Source organism: Phyllostomus hastatus, unplaced genomic scaffold (assembly GCF_019186645.2).
Source record: "Phyllostomus hastatus isolate PE091 unplaced genomic scaffold, TTU_PhHast_1.1 phas_contig_308, whole genome shotgun sequence".
Lineage (NCBI taxonomy): Eukaryota > Metazoa > Chordata > Mammalia > Chiroptera > Phyllostomidae > Phyllostomus > Phyllostomus hastatus.
This window is the reverse complement of record NW_025333848.1, coordinates 1,256,623-1,273,643: the sequence shown is the minus strand read 5'-3', so window position 1 is coordinate 1,273,643 and position 17,021 is coordinate 1,256,623. Positions and strand designations below refer to the sequence as shown.

At 34.1% G+C, this 17,021-nt stretch overlaps 1 protein-coding gene across 1 annotated transcript; it reads left to right on the top strand.

The window, feature by feature from the left end:
• Positions 1-1,476: 1,476 nt before the first annotated feature.
• Positions 1,477-10,195, top strand: LOC123819360 (C-type lectin domain family 2 member A-like). The gene is made up of 6 exons (XM_045839690.1): positions 1,477-1,525; positions 5,703-5,837; positions 6,065-6,067; positions 7,301-7,467; positions 9,467-9,570; positions 10,072-10,195. The coding sequence occupies exons 1-6, from the start codon at positions 1,477-1,479 to the stop codon at positions 10,193-10,195; spliced, it is 582 nt and encodes a 193-aa protein (XP_045695646.1).
• Positions 10,196-17,021: the final 6,826 nt, after the last annotated feature.

Here is a 17,021-nt window from a genome sequence, read left to right as displayed (position 1 = left end):
GATTAACTTCCACCTGAGACATGCTGAGTAGTTGGGCTTACTGCCCCACACTTCTGATATCTCCATGAGAAGAGCTTCTGGAAAAGCTGCCTCTTCAACCTGGATCACAGAATAGCAAGCACAGACGGACTACAGCTTGAAACAGCCATATGGTTGCCAACTTCCATCAGACAACTCTTAGCCAACACAGCACAAACTAGTAAGTGAACCTGGGTTTGGAGTATGGTTTGTAATTAGCATTAGTTAGCAGTAATTAGCATTAGTTTGCCACCAAGGCTAACTGGTGGCAAAATTTATGGTTTTAAAATGGCACATTGAAGAAAAATCCATCCAGTTTCCCCAATATCTGTTTCTCTCTCTCTCTCTCTCCCTCTCTCTCTCTCTCTCTCTCTCTATCTATCTCTATCTCCACACACACACACACACACACGCACACACACAATCTGCTTGGCTCCTGAAATTGTTTTGGAGATGTGAAAAAATATACATTATAAACTTCAAAATACAGAACTAAAGAGAACTTGATAACTTATAGGCCAGCTTTCAAAAATTTACCAACCCTTTACTTTCTGTTTGTTTCCCAGCCAGGTGGCTTTGAAAATATAGGCTGTCATGCCTATATTTATTTTATCCTCACCTCTGTCAAATTATATTACAAGATTATAATCATCTTAGAATAATGCAAATAGCACATTTTTGCTGTCATTTAACTTGAGTTCTGCTTTCTATATCTGGAAGCAGAAGTTTAGCATAAAAATACTTATGGAAATATTCTGGACAGAGAGAAGCTGTAAATGTAACAGAGTGGCTGAATAAACAGAGCCTGTTAGTATCTATGCTCTGCCACATATAGGCTGTGTTACTTTAAGAAAGTCTTTAACCTCTCTGTTACTTTAAAGTTGCCTCATTTGTTAATTAATGATAATAGTAAGCTCCTATTTGATAATGTTGTAAGTTTAAATTAAATCATAGCATTTAAGAGCTCAGAAATAGGCCTACCATATAGTAAAACACAATAAATATTACATATTATTGAATTATTATTATTAAAGCAAATTCATATTATTTTACTAAAGTCTAAGTTTCCATCTCATGCTCATTTTTTTTAAATTGGACTGGTGGCTGGGAACCATAATGGTCAATGTTTTGGTAGGTCAGGGTGATGCTGTAAAGACTCAAACAGTTGCCTTCATAAACCACTGAATCTTACTTTCTTTGCATTGAATCTAGTCCAAATTATTTCAAAGTCTTAACTACCTCCAGGGACTCCTCAAACTGCAGTGATAGAGAATGATTTCTGAATGGCATTTAATGATCAGATTTCTGAGGAACTTTTTACATACTTTCATATTAATGTTGTATTTTCATTTTAGATATTCCTTTATACTATTAAGGCTAAATGCAAGTAGTGGGCAGGGATCTTGAATCAAGTGTGTTCTCAATGACCAATCTGTACTTTTTGGATCCAAAGGAAACATGGATAATGACACAAGGCTGATAAGTGTAGGAGATTCCCAGTCTTCAGGTAAGGAGCATGTGTACGACTGGCTCAAGATGTGCTTTGTGATGTAAGCAAGTTTACCTTTGGTCATTCCCTGCTGCCCACTCTGAATCATTACCCTCCTGGAGAACTAGTGTCTCTATGCTCTCCATCTTTTCTATCTGTGTCAAATTATTTTCAGCTATCTATCCAAGGTATCTTATAAACAGATCCACAGGGTGTGAATAAAAGGTAACAGATTTTTGTGCTTTTTAAACAGATTTATGTAGATAAAATGGACATATATTAAAATGCATATATTTAAAGTATGCAGTTTGATAAATTTTGATACCATACACATCCATGAAACCACAAATATGTTCAAGATGATGGACATAACCATCAACACCAAATGTTTCCCCATACACCATTGTAATCTTTTTTGTAATATATTTTATTGATTATGCTATTACAGTTGTCCCATTACCCCCCCTTCACTCCCCTTCACCCTGCACACCCTGTCCCACCCACATTCCCCACCTTTAGTTCATGTCCATGTGTCATAAGTTCTTTAGCTGCTACATTTCCCATACTATTCTTGCCCTCCCCCTGTCTATTTTCTACCTACCATCTATGCTACTTATTCTCCATACCTTGTCCCGCTCTCTCCTCCTCCCACTGGGGGTTGCTAACCCTCCATGTGATCTCCATTTCTGTGGCTCTGTTCCTGTTCTAGTTGTTTGCTTTGTTTTTGTTTTAGGTGTGGTTGTTAATAATTGTGAGTTTGCTGTCACTTTTACTATACATGTTTTTTATCTTCTTTTTCTTAGATAAGTGCCTTTAACATTTCATAAAATAAGAGCTTGGTGATGATGAACTCCTTTAACTTGGCCTTATCTGAGAAGCACTTTATCTGCCCTTCCATGCTAAATGAAAGCTTTGCTAGATAGAGCAATCTTGGGTGTAGGTCCTTGCTTTTCATGACTTGGAATACTTCTTGCCAGCCTCTTCTTGCCTGTAAGGTCTCTTTGGAGAAATCAGCTGACAGTCTGATGGGAATTCTTTTGGAGGTTACTATCCCCTTATCTCTTGCTGCTTCTAGGATTCTCTCCTTCATTTTTACCTTGGCTAATGTAATTATGATGTGCCTTGGTATGATCCTCCTTGGGTCCAACTTCTTTGGGACTCTCTGAGCTTCCTGGACTTCCTGAAAGTCTATTCCCTTTGCCAGATTGGGGGAGTTCTCCTTCATTATTTGCTCAAATAACTTTTCCACTTGTTGCTCTTCCTCTTCCCCTTCTGGTACCCCTATAATTCGGATGTTGGGATGTTTAAAGATATCCTGGAGGTTCCTAAGCCTCTCCTCATTTTTTTGAATTCTTATTTCTTCATTCTTTTCTGACTTTGTATGTTGTTTTCTTCCTTCTGGTCCACTCCATTAATGTGAGACCCAGCTTTCTTTTCATCACTATTGGTTCCCTTTGCATTTTTCTTCATTTCACTTATTTTAGCCTTCATTTTTTCATCTAATTTGTGACCAAATTCAACCAATTCTGTGAGCATCCTGATCACCAGTGTTTTGAATTGTGCATCTCATAGGTTGGCTATCTCTCAGTCGCTTAAAAGGATCGGTTCTGGGGCTTTCATTTCTTATTCTGTTTGAGCCATCTTTTTTTTTTTTGGTCTGGTCACGCCTGTTACATATGAGGGTCAGAGCCTTAGGTGTTCACCCCGGTGGGGCACCCCAGTCCCTGGGTTGTGATGCTGTATGTTGGGGTGGGGTCCAAGAGAGAACAGTGGCACTTGCTCTGCTCTCTGTGGGACTTCAGTCCCTTCCACCACTTCCCCCAAGCAAACTGGACCTTTCTGGTGCTGATTCCCATGTGGGTGGGTTTGTGCACCCTGTGGGACTTTCCAATGACTTCTCCTGTGAGACTGGAAGTCTCTCCCTGTGTCTCAACCCCCCACAGGTGTTTCCAACAGTGTCCCAAGGCTCTATTTCCCAGTGCTGGGATCCTGGGTTGCACACAGTGTCTTGCTTCACAATCATTGCCTTGCTGGGTCTGCAGGTTGCCACTCCTCAGACAGGGTTTGCCAGCCGCTGCTTGCATGCCCAGGATCTGCTGGCTGGGGTCTTACATGCCTGGTTCCAATACTCTTTGTGCCGAGTGACCCATCTCCACCCGGCTGCCCAACTCCGCTCCTCCTACCTGTCTGGATGAACATGTCTATTTTAACTCCTTGATTGTCCAACTTCCATATAGTTTAATTCTCCGTCAGTTCTGGTTGTTATTCTATTTATGAATTATTGTTGCTCCTATCTTGATTGTGCGAGGAAGCACAGTGTGTCTACCTATGCCTCCATCTTGGCCGGAAGTCCGTAATCTTTTTTATTGACACTTTCAGCATGCCCTCTTTGAGACAACCACAAGTCAACTTTGTGTCACTATAATAGGTTTGCATTTTCTGAAATTTTACATACATGGAATCATACAGCATGTACTCATTTTTGTTCAGCTTGTACTATTCAGCATAATTATTATTTTTTAATCCTCACCCAAGGGGATATGTGTATTGATTTTGGAAAGCGAGTAAGGAGAGGGTGGGGAAGAGAGAAAGAAAGAGTAAGAAAGACAGAAAGAGAAAAACATCGATCAATTGCCTGTCATACACACCTTGACAGGTATTAAACCCACAACCTAGGTATGTGCCCTGAACAGAGATCGAACCCACAACCTGTGGTGTATGTGATCAATAACTCTCCAGCCAACTGAGCCACTCAGCCAGGGCCAGCACAATTATTTTAACAGTGATCCATGTTTCATAGGTATCAATAGTTCATTTCTTTTTTATTTTTCTGACTAATATTCCTTCATCTATCTATACCACAGCCTATTTATGCATTCACTCATTAATGAACACTTGGAAGTTTTCAGTCTGGGGTTATTACAAATAAAGTTATTATAAAAATGTATGTGCACATCTTTGTAGTAGGTGTATATTTAGTTTTTCAGAGAAAAACTAAACTTTCTACACTGCTTTCCAAAATGGTTGTACTGTTTAACATTTCTACCAACAACAGATAGGATTTTCAGTCCTTTTATATCCTCCCCAACACTTGATGTGGTCAGACATTCTAATTTTAGTCACTCTAATAGTGATTTCTAAATTCAGTTTTAATTTTCCTTTTTTATGAATAGTGATGATGAGAATCTTTTTATGTTCAATTTTCCATCTATGTCTCTTATTTCATGAAGTGTTTGTTCAACTCTTTTGCTCAGATATTTTATTTTATTGTTTGTTTTCCTATCAAGTATTAAGTAGTATTTATCAAATATCAAATATATTCTGGACACAATCCCTCTATCAGACATTCAATTTACAAATATTTTCTGCCAGTCTCCGGTTTGTCTTTTTATTTTGTTAACACTATCTTTTTAATATCAGATGTTATTACTTTTTAGGAAGTTTAGCTTATTACTTTTTAATGGATTATGCTTTTTTGGATTAGATTGAGGACATCTTTGGTTTATAGTTTTAGATTTTATGTTCACTTATATGATCCTTTGGACTTAATGTTTGTATGTAGGATATGATATGGATCAAACATCGTTTTTGCTCATGGATATCCAATTACTCTGGAACCATTTATCAAAATGACTATCTTTTGTGTGTGTCTTTACCAAAAATCTGGTGTGAGTCTATTCTAGACCACTTGTCTGTTTTGACACAAATACAATGCTCTATTGGCAACTGTGGCCAATAGAGCATTAGTTCTCCAACTTAGTTCTCAGTACTTGCTATTCTAGTTCCTTTTCATTTTCATATAAATTTTATAAACATCTTGCCAATTTTTACAAAAGAAAAAGCATGCTCAGAATTTTGTTTGGGATTGTGATAAATCTATAGATTAATTTGAGTAGAATTAATACTTTAGCAATATTGTGTCTTAATATTTTATGATTTATGAAAACAGTATCTATTTATTTTGTCAGCAATTTTTTCAGCAATGTTTTATAATCTTCAGTATAAAAGTTTCACATGTCTTTCATCAGATTTATCTATGAGTATTTAATATTTTATGCCATTGTAAATGGTATATTTTAATTTCCTATTGATAATGGATAGTATATATAAATATGATTAGTTTGTATACATTGAGGAACCTTAGAACGTTCTAAAGTCACTTATCAGTAATGAAAAGCTGATTATTTTTCTACAGGTTATGACACCTCCTCCAGACGTACTCTACAGTCACAAGAAAATCTAGAAAGGAAGAAAAAAAGACTTTGTATCTCTACAATATTCACCTTCCTTCTGGTGATTATGATAATTACACTGGCCATAATTTTAACAGGTGAGTTTTCTATTTCTTAAATATGCTCATGTTAACCCTTCTATAAAATATGTCATCATATGTGTACCTTTCATACTTTAGCTCAGGATTAAGGGTCATCAGACACCTCTGTGTACACAGAATCAGCATATGTTCCCTCTTCTACAACATGAGGATAATAGCTGTGCTAAATATTATGAGGACTAAAATAACAATGTCTATGAAATTTCCTTCTTAGCCAGTATTAGTTGGTCTTTACAAGGCAAGAAGTTTGTGGTAAAATGTAAATCACCACACTGCTTCCTTCATCAAGAAAATATCATGCTGAAGAAATAGCAAAAGAACTAAACAGTGCATTTGGTAATTTAGTTAACAATATGTCACAAGGTCCTAATGCCACTGTGGACTGATAGCCAACAGCTTGTGGAAGGTTATCCAGTTGTGGACTACCTTGCCCTAAACCATTTGTTTTTATATAAATGGTAGTATTTTTCCCTAAGCTGTTCATAGTTGAGGTCTATGTTTATAAGAATGAAAATTGAGTTCAAGGTTTTCTATGGTTACACAGCTTAAAATGATGGGCACAGATTTTCAACTCCTATTCATAATTCACAGCTAAACATATGGGTTATAAAAAATTAAGCAAGAAAAAGTGTTGCTATCCTAATAACCATATTTTAACACAAAATATAGATTACTTTTAGACTTTAATTGCAGCAAAATATCTTCCCTATCTGATAGTGAACTATGGACATATATTCTATAAAGAACTCAAAATTATTTTAGTAAGGTGCTTAAAAATATATACATAAGTATATCTAATATAGATGTGTATATAATTTATACATTAATGTATATATTATAAATATGAATTTAATATATACATGTATAAAGTAACAGAACTTAATGAGTGGGTATTTTATACCCACTCAGCATGTACTCATATATGTGCACATATGTATAAAATGGTTTATATGGAATATATTAATCAACCTTATTCTATGAACTAGGCATTAAAATATGTATATATGATTATATATGTACATATGTGTAAATATATATGCAAACATATATTGTGTACATATATAGACACATGTCTGTATATAAGCACACAGTACACATACATATTTATATGCATGTGTCTATGTATCTGTGTATGTATGTGAAAATATATTTATTTAATGTTATAAGAATGTGATCACCTAGAAGTAGATGTCACTTGAGAAGGTCACAAAGCCCTAAATGTGACAAAAACTACTGCCTCAGCATTCAAGAATTTCTTTCAACTTAGTAAGAAAATAAGTACAAAAAAATTGGAAGTTGTTCTCACTTAGGGAACAATGTAAAGTGTATTTAATGAAGTTTTTCTGATTAAAGAATCAAAGCAATTCTGGTGGATTTCATCACATGGATAATTGTTTTAATTGCTGTTCAAGGCTTTTCACCCCTCACAACTTAACATGGTATTAAATCATTTTTGGTAGAAAAACGTAAATCTTCCCCTGACCACAAATCATGCTTGGATGGCTGGATTGGTTACCTAGGAAAGTGCTTCTATTTTTCTGAGAATACAACCACCTGGGCAGCAAGCCAGAACTTCTGTGTCTCTCATGCAGCAACTCTCGTTGTGTTCAACACCACACAAGAACTGGTAAGGCAATACTCCTAAATTACGATTATCTTCCTGAGATTATAGTTGGTTTATGGAGTACATACTGGAAATGGGAATGGTTCAGAAAAGAGCTTCTTACCCGGTTTAGAGGAGATCCTATTTTCCACAGCAACTCAGACCACAAGAAGCATCCAGCCAGGGTCATGTGCCTATTTTGTTCACCTTCCTATTTTACACCAAATGAAAGTTGCCTTTGTGGGAGTATATATATTTTTTTTAATGTAAGCAAAGAGTCATAGCAAGCCATTTGTCAGAAATACCAGAAAGAATTACAAAATGAGTAGCACAATTAAGAAGATCTGGGAGATCTGGGGCACACAAAGGGTAAATGAAGGAATGTAAAAGCATGCAACATGAACTGCCCTCAGACCAGAAGTAATATCCAGGTAGAATATCAGATGGTAAGAGACAGAAAAGGTCTTAAGGAGCATGGAGATATATTTAACATTTATTGAACACTTCCTCTCTGCAGAATAGACAGAAAAGGGATTGACCCAAGTTAAATTTAATTTTCTAGAACTTTCTGATGATTTTAAAATGAGTATATTAGGACAGCTGAAAAATATAAATGAAAGCATACATTTAATTCATTAGAATGTTAAATAATGAAAATAAAGTATGAAAAAATGGGAAAGTGTTAGATCAATCTGAAAACAGACCAAAGAAAATAAATAACTTAAAAAGCATAGTTATTAAAATAATTTTTGGAATCAATATAAGAAAAATCAAAAAGAAAATGTAACAAAATAATCAATGAGGATATACAAAGTTAAAACTATTTCTCTGGATAGACAGGACCAATCACAGATAAAAAGAAAATATAGACCCACCCTAATACAAAGAACAGAGATTTAAAACTATAAAATATTATAAGTATCTTATATTATTTATACTATTTATACTAATAGTATACTATAGTATACTGTTTTATACTATTTATAAATATTTTATAATATTTATAAAATATTGGTATTTGGTATACCAATACCAATATTTAGTATAAAATGGTATTGGTATTTTTATTCCAATAACTTTTAAAACTTTGAAGAAAAAAATTATGTCTAAACAATTATTTAAGCAATCACCTAGAAAACCTAAAATTGGAATATGTGTAGATTAATATATTTTTTAAAAATAAAATGGTAAGCATGAAAAAGTAAAAAATGTTCAAATAAACTAAAGTATTCAAATAAAGACATAGAAAAAGTATCAATCCAAAAGAATTCATAAAAAGTAAAAGAAGAAAAAATAGTCAGAAAACACAAAATTCAATATAACAGCAATTGTGATAAAATGTTAATCTTTTTCATTTATCCCTTGAAAGACAAATATATCACATTGAGATATAAAAGACAAATATATCACATTTAAAAACCAACAAAGTACAGTTAATGGCACTTACACAGACATAGCTAAGCATGTAGACATGCCTGCACACACACACACACACACACACACACACACACACACGAAAGTCAGAGATAAAGCAAAAGGTAAAGATATGGAAAGCAACCATTGACCAAACCAAAGCCAAACAAACAAAAGTTAGATTAGTGGTAATTGTGTCAGAAAACATAATGTATCAGAATAAATTATGAACTTATACAAAACTTGAATAAACTAATAACTGTTCAAAATATTTTACTGCTAACCAAAATTCTCCCATCCTAAAAGGAACCAAGCCTAGAAAGATTTACTGGCATATTCGACCAAGCCTTCACAAAAGAGATCATTTTTCTCTTATATAAAATTGATTTAGAAAATTAGAAAGGAGAGATAGCTACCCAATGCCACTTACTACCGAAGTTGTTACAGAAGTAACACAACCCATAAATGAACGGATGAATTAGATGAAGATAATGTCACTTCTAAGATTATTCCCCAATCTAGAAGTCTGTGTCTATATAAAGATTATGTAATGAATTAGATGAAAGAAACCCCAAGAGAATGAGGCATTTTCCCTTTATCCTGTAAATAGGATTTCCTGAAGCGCTATTCTGACCATTCTCAATATTGGATTGGACTGAGCCAAAAACCAGGACAGGCCTGGAAGTGGATAGATGGAACTGTGTTCAATGGCTGGTAAGTCTTGGGTGTATAATTCACACACCTAAAGCTGGGACCTGAGCCTTTCCCACTGTGGAGAGATCTGAGCTATAATCCATACACACCATTCTGGAAGCTTTCTTCATGGTGGAGAATAAAATGAACCCAGAGAAAATGCAGTAATACAAGTTATTATACAAGTTATTAATACCCATAATATTCCAAATACAGTGCTTCATAATCATATTATTAGATCTTTACAACTGTGGGAAGTGAGTATCTTTATCACCATTTTAGATTTTTAAAATGATATTCAAAGCTGTTGAATAATAAGATATTGTGAACAAATCCTGCAATTCTTCATCATAAATTACATTTTAGGCCAGGCAAGGCCTACGAATTCAGTTTGCTTTACATTCCAGTGATACAGAGTTGGGGTTAGAATAAAAGCACACTGCAGAAGACATTTTTTTACTAACTCTTCCAATAAGTACTCACTCATTCTGTAGCCTTTTTTATTCTTGTGTTTTGTTTCAGGTTTAAAGTTATGGGATTTGGAGAAGGTGCCTATCTACACAAGACTGGGATTAGTAGTTCCAGTACCCATTTGGTTCGAAAATGGATTTGTGGCAAACCAGACACGTGCATCCCAGGAAGCTGAGATGTCACAGACCTAGGATATTTTACGTAAAACATAGTTTGTATCCTTCTTGAAAGAAATATGCTATATTAATGTAAAGGTACATAAAAATTCATGTTTAGAATTTTTAATGATGTTTCACTTCAAATCTCTAAATTAATGTTTTAGAAATTTATTAGATTCTTGGCATTCAAAAACTATATGCCTCAACATATTTAAAAGTTTCCAAATTTTATAGAATTAAATTTCTGATATATGAATGAAAAAAAATTAAATGACATTTTAAGATGTAATCATATGAATTCTGACTAATGTCATTTAAAATTACTTTTTTTCAAAAGAACTCTGATATTTTTGTGGTGTCCTTTTGTTAAAAATAATCATTGGATGGTTTGCTTTTATGCATGCAATATTTGTGTTGCTTTGTGAGATTCATTCATGAATCTAGTGTAATTCAAATACAATAATAGTGTTTAAAGGTGCTGATTTACTAGATAAATGAATCTGTTTCCCACACCAATCTCACAGAAAAAATAAAGCAATAATGATATTTCACATTCAGACCATCACATAAGGGCCTTCAAGATTGTGAGTCTTAAACTAGCAATATTCTACCCGTGAATGCCAAGAACTTACTGCATAAAGGACAATGTAAATAGTAATCTCTTGGTGAGCAGATGGATGAAGGACTGGTTTGAATTTGGCTGCTCAAGTTTCTCTCCATTTGAGAAAACAAATTAGGTTCTGTGTCAGAATGCATACTTCTTCAGACGGTATTGTCTTTATGTTTATTCAACATTAACAATGTCCCTCTGTGAAACATAATCCTTTTTTAAAAGTTCTTGTAAAATCTGTGATCTATATCTATGGATACTGAATGTATACTCATTGATAGAAATGTGAACAGTTTTAACAAGAGAATATATATTAGAGAATGGCACTAGTAAGAATTTAGGGAAATAACTTAGTAAAGTCTCATTCTTACATCTTTTATTATAGATCATAATAAGTTTTCCACCTTTTCACCCTCTTTACTCATCTTCATTTTAACTCTTTTCTTCCCTGTACTTGCTCTTTTCCCTCGTTCTTTGCAAATGGTCATTTGATTCTTTTCATCTCAACCTAAATAGGAGAAATAACTGTCCACAGACAAATAAGTGCCAAGACATCAAAAGACTTAATGGGGAAATTTCCTTTCTAATTAAAACCAACCACTGCATGGATCTTTAGAAAACTCAGGAGTTTTTTCTTAAGGTCTTTATTTTGACTTTGTTCTTAAGGTCTTTCTTTTATCAAACTGTATTGTATTATTACTCCATTGTTCTCCTGTATCAGGAGTAAATAAAATGTATGTATTGAAAGCTAGAATATAAAAAAGGATGACAAGGAACTGAGCATTAAATCTACAATTAGTTTAGAAAATCAGAGACTGAATAGATGAATCTTCAATATGTAATTACCAAGCAGAGTAGAAGTACAGAAACAAGTGTGTATATGATATGTGAAAAGGTTTTATGACAACACATGAAGAAAGTGTCCAAAACTTGAGAAAGAGGTGTCCAGCAAAATTCTTACAGGAAAAATATTTTTAAACTGAAGGTTTTCCAGAGAGAAAACTATCAGGAAGAACATTGCCAGTAGAGTGAAAAACATATGTGAGGATACCAACTGTTACACACGTGAGAAATTGTAATAGTCAGGAAGCACTAGAAGGATAGGTATACGATGGGAAAGAGCAAGACCTGGGTTTGGGGGAGGGAAGGAGTCAGATCTAGCAGTAGACTCCATGCTAAGGGAAGTTTAGCCTTGATGCTTTAGGTTATTGCTCTAAAGTTATTGAATACTTATGCATAAGATAATGATGTCTTCAAATATATAATTCAGAATAACTCTCAGGACAATATAAAATCTATCCCATGGACAAAAAATGAACTTAGAAGTTTGTCCAGTTTACCAGAAGAAAAAATGATAAGAACAGTGCCCAGAAATGGTAACAGGGAGAATGCAAAGGAGTGAATGGATTCAAAAACTGGTTCAAAGATAGTCGTAGAAAAATAGGGATGGAGGAAAAATAGATGTTAAGAATAAATCCCAGGTTTCACTGTAAATCAATCAAGTGAATAGCGGTGCTATTAATGGATATGGAAACAAAAGGATATTTTTAAACTATTGATCTTCAGGAATCTGTAGAAGTCCAGGTGGAAAAGCTTAGTAGGAAGTAGATTACACAGTTTTGGATCTGAGGGGCAAGTCTGGAGGATATATGAAATAGATGCATGCAAAGATGCAGAGATCTATGGTATAAGCCTACCAAAGCAAAAGGAGAAAATTACACAGTAGCAAAAAGACAATTATTTGCTTAGTGGAAAAATAACTTTCTTCTATATAAACTTTCTTCTTTACAGTTTGCATAAAACCTTTTTTTGCATTTTGATTGAACTTATTGGGGTTACATTGGTTAATAAAAGTAATAGGTTTCAGGTGTACAATTACATAATACATCGTTTATATGTTATATTGTGTTCACCATCTCAAGTCAAGTCTCCTTCCATCACCATTTATCCCCACTTTACTCTCTTCTACCTCCCCTAATGCCCTTTCCCTCTGGTAATCACCATACTGTTGCCTGTCTATGACAGAACATTGACTGACAGCTGTCAGAGGGGAGAGGTTTGGGGAGCTAGGTGAAAAAGGTGAAGGGATTAAATACAGAAAAAAATACTTCACAGACAAGTATACTTTTTTTCTTAATTAAAAAAAATAGGTGAGGTCTAAATTAAGGTAACTTTTAGGTTTGGTCATGGGGCTAAATCTGTGCCTGTAAGCAGAAGAATAGCATAACATCAGACAAATAAATCAGCTCACGGGTATTTGCAGAAGCATTAAATAAGAAGGGATTAGTCAAAGATCACATACGTATAACCCATAGACACAGAGAACGGTGTGGTGATGACCAGAAGGGAAACTGAGGCTGGATGGAGTTAAACAAAGGGGGAAGGGGAAAGGGGACACATGTCATAGTGTCAACAATAAAAACAAAGTTAAAAAAGAGTAATGCATATGTTTCAGAAAATAGAGATACTGCAATATTCTCAAATATTGGATCTGCAAAACTTCTAATATGGAATAGTGTCCAAGCTCAAGTAGAAAAATATACTAATGTATTTTTTTGCTTTTTCAAGTTATAGTTTAGAAATTATACCTTCATTGTATTAACCTTCTTTAATAATAGAACAACGTCAAGAATCTTTTGTATGACTCTGCTTTTATTGTACCTAATGCTATTTCACACCTAGTGACATAAATTTTAAAGTGTTCTCCTCAAGTTTCTTAACTGATACTAAAATAAAGTTGTTATTTTAAAAATGAACTGATATTTTGTTTTTGTTTTTAAATAAAATTACAAATATACTCATACCTCTCTTGTGGGATAATCGATAATTATGCCTAGCAGTGCATATCTCTAAAATTCTGGAAAGATAATTTTAAGAGTTAAAACATTTTTCTACTTGAATGAAATTTTTGTTGTACTCTCGAGTATAATATGTGTGCCGTTAAGTTTAAAAATAATTGTATATATATGGATATATACTATTAAGCATAAATGAAATATGAAAGTAACATGTTAATTTTTACAGTGATTAGTAGGAAAGCCAAAATGTTTAATACAATTGAGTATAAATGGGAAAAAAAGATATTCATGAATATAATCTTGTTATTTTGCGAAACTAAGTATATGATAGTTCATTCGACTTAAGAGATGCTTACTTAGAAGTGAGAATGCAAATCAACTGATATATGATATCTATGGACATATATTCCCAGATTGGTAATTTAATATTTATGAACAATTTATCATTAAGGGTTTATTGATTGATTCTTTTATCTTTTTGGCGTTCTGCTGTTGGTTTGGACCAAAGCAGCATCTAACATATATCTCAGGCTTACCACCCTTGAGCTGCCATATCATTCAACATGCATTTCCACTATTACAATAAACCCAATTTGTTTGTCTTTGTTTTTTGGAAATTAATCAAACTGTTTTGGGGGAATTAATGAAGACATTTGGTGGAAAAATAATGATAATGGTAGAAAGCCCACAAAATAATAAAGAAGTTAAAGGAGTTTAAGCATTAAGATTTTTAAGCACTGACTTGCAAATGGAGCTCAAAACTGTTTATTCAGTTTGTGCATGTTTGGAATGAATTTTTTATCATTTTTTAATGATTTGTAGTTTAAAGATTTTATTTATTTATTTTTAGAGGAGAAGGGAGGGAAAAAGAGAGGGAAACATTAATGTGTAGTGGCCTCTAGCACACCCCCTATACTGGAGACCTGGCCTGCAACCCAGGCATGTGCCCTGCCTGGGAATGGATCCAACAACCCCTCGAATTACAGTCCGACACTCAATCCACTGAGCCACACCAGCCAGAGGGAATGGATAGTTTCTAAAAGAGCCATTTGCCAACTATGTTTGCCACCACACAGCCCCAGTAAATGGCACCATACTATAATAATATTTCTCAAAAGCTACCAGCATTTCACACACTATGTTTAACACAGTAGTCTTTCTTTTATAGTTAACACCATATTCTTTATTTTTTTCCTCTACCTATTTTATTTTATTATTGTTGTTCAATTATAGTTGCCCCACTATTTTCCCTGTTGCTCTCCCCTGCTCTGCCACAGTCAATCCCCACGTTGTTGTCCATGCCCAGGAGTCTTCTACTCATGTTCCTGACTTGCCCCTTCCCCTTCTTTCCCCACTTATCCCCCTCCACCCACTCTCATCACTGTCAGTGTGTTCTTTATTTTCATGTCTCTGGTTCTATTTTGCTCGTTTGTTTTGTTGATTTTAACCTCATACCACACAGTAAATTCAAGGGTACTCACTAACTCTACTGCAAACGTAATATTAATCTGGAACTCATACCAAATCTTAGACCAACACCTAATCATTGTACAAATGCTATTTCTCATAATAACAAAAATTATTAATCCATATATTAATTTCAATGCAAACTGAACCACATGCTCCCCTGGTACATGGCAATTGTATTGTAATATTTCAAGGAGGCTTTGGGCATTTTGCATACTAGATTCAGCAAAATATTCTTTCAAATAGTGAAACATATTTTCACTATTGAATGCATGCTGTTAATGACATGATGTTAAATTAATACCTGTCTAAATATGATGAACAAACTGTGTTTAGAACTGTATACTTTAATAGTCAATGTTCTTACATTGTGTAAAGCATGTAATGAAGTGTTCAAACACATAAAATTTATTAGTACCAAACAAGACTTTTGCAAATTATATCCTTTGCAAGACTTCAGCAAAGGATATATCCCTAAATGAAATTACTGTTCATGAAGTAAATGTTCATGATTTTAAATTTAATTTTAAAAACTATTATTTTAAAAGGTACTGGAAAGATGTATTGCAATGCTTTTTTAGTCAATGGAACTTCTGCAGCAATTTATGTATTAAATTGGTTTCAGAAATTATTACATAATATTTCTAAGAAAGTCAACATTAAAACTTCCTGTGTTCAAAACAAACAAATAAATAAAGAAACTTCCTGTTTTAAAAAAGTAAACAAGGAAAATAGTATCGAGACTTCAAATTCCTTAGCCATGGGTGTTCAAATATGTTCACCCTGCTAAACTGGCTACTCTTGAAATGAACAAACCACCACTGTGAAGGGCATCCTTCAACAAGGTGCACCTGACTGTGTTGACATACTATCAGCAAGAAACAAATAGGGAGTGGCAAGTGTGCGGCTGCAACTAGTTCTTTTCCTATTTTCACACTTCAAGTCTACCTAATGTCAGATCTTTAGGAGCAAAGGAATCTAAGCTGGTTTTCCTTTTGTGGGGAGAGGAGAAGATGTAACCCTCAACTATAATGGGGGTCTGAGCGGGAAGTTGGAAGTGGCCTCATTGAAGCCCTTACCTAGTGAAACCATAATTTTCCCCAATGGCAAACAAGCACACAAACACATAAACACACACATTGCAAAAGAAGTCTAAAGATAAAACTTTGAAGTGCCATAAATTACCATTGTCCCATATATTCCTGAAGCTTTTTCCACTAAGAATCTCGTAATTTACATTATTTAATCTGATTCTCTCCCAACAGCTAGAATCACTCCGTAATTAAAAAATAATATTAATTTGGAGGACTAGATGATGTAAAAATAACTTTAGTTGTTAAGATTCAGATACTCTAATCTCTCAAAAAAACACACACATAGATATATAATGGAAATAATAAGGCAAGCTTTGATTTGTATTAGGACTTTTAGGCATGATTAATTAAATTCACAGTAGTTTTTAGAATCCTCACATCAGAAGTTCACAAGCAAAACATTTCTCTATTGCTACTCAATTTTTAGAATTTAATGGAAAATATTGCTTTACAAATAATCCTTAAATAAGAAGAAAAGAGAAAGAAATGCAGCTGAATTGTTTAAATTGTCTTTAAATGTTTTATTTAATTATTAAAATACTTTTTATTGAATTTATTGAGGTGACACTGGATAGTTCATAAAAGCATACAAGTTTCAAGTGTACAACTCAATAAAACATTGTCTGCACACTGCATTGTGTGCTCATTGCCAAAACTAAAGTCTTTTCATCCCCATTGATCTCCCACTTTGCCCACTTCCACCTCCCCTTACCCCACTTTGACTCTGGCTATCACCATACTATTGTCTGGGTCTATGTGGCACAAAAATATTTCTTAGCTTAATCCTTTCACTTTTTTCACTCAGCCCCCCAACTCCCCTTCCTTCTGACCACTCTTAGTCTCTTCCATACATAGTCTTTCAAAAAACATTGAT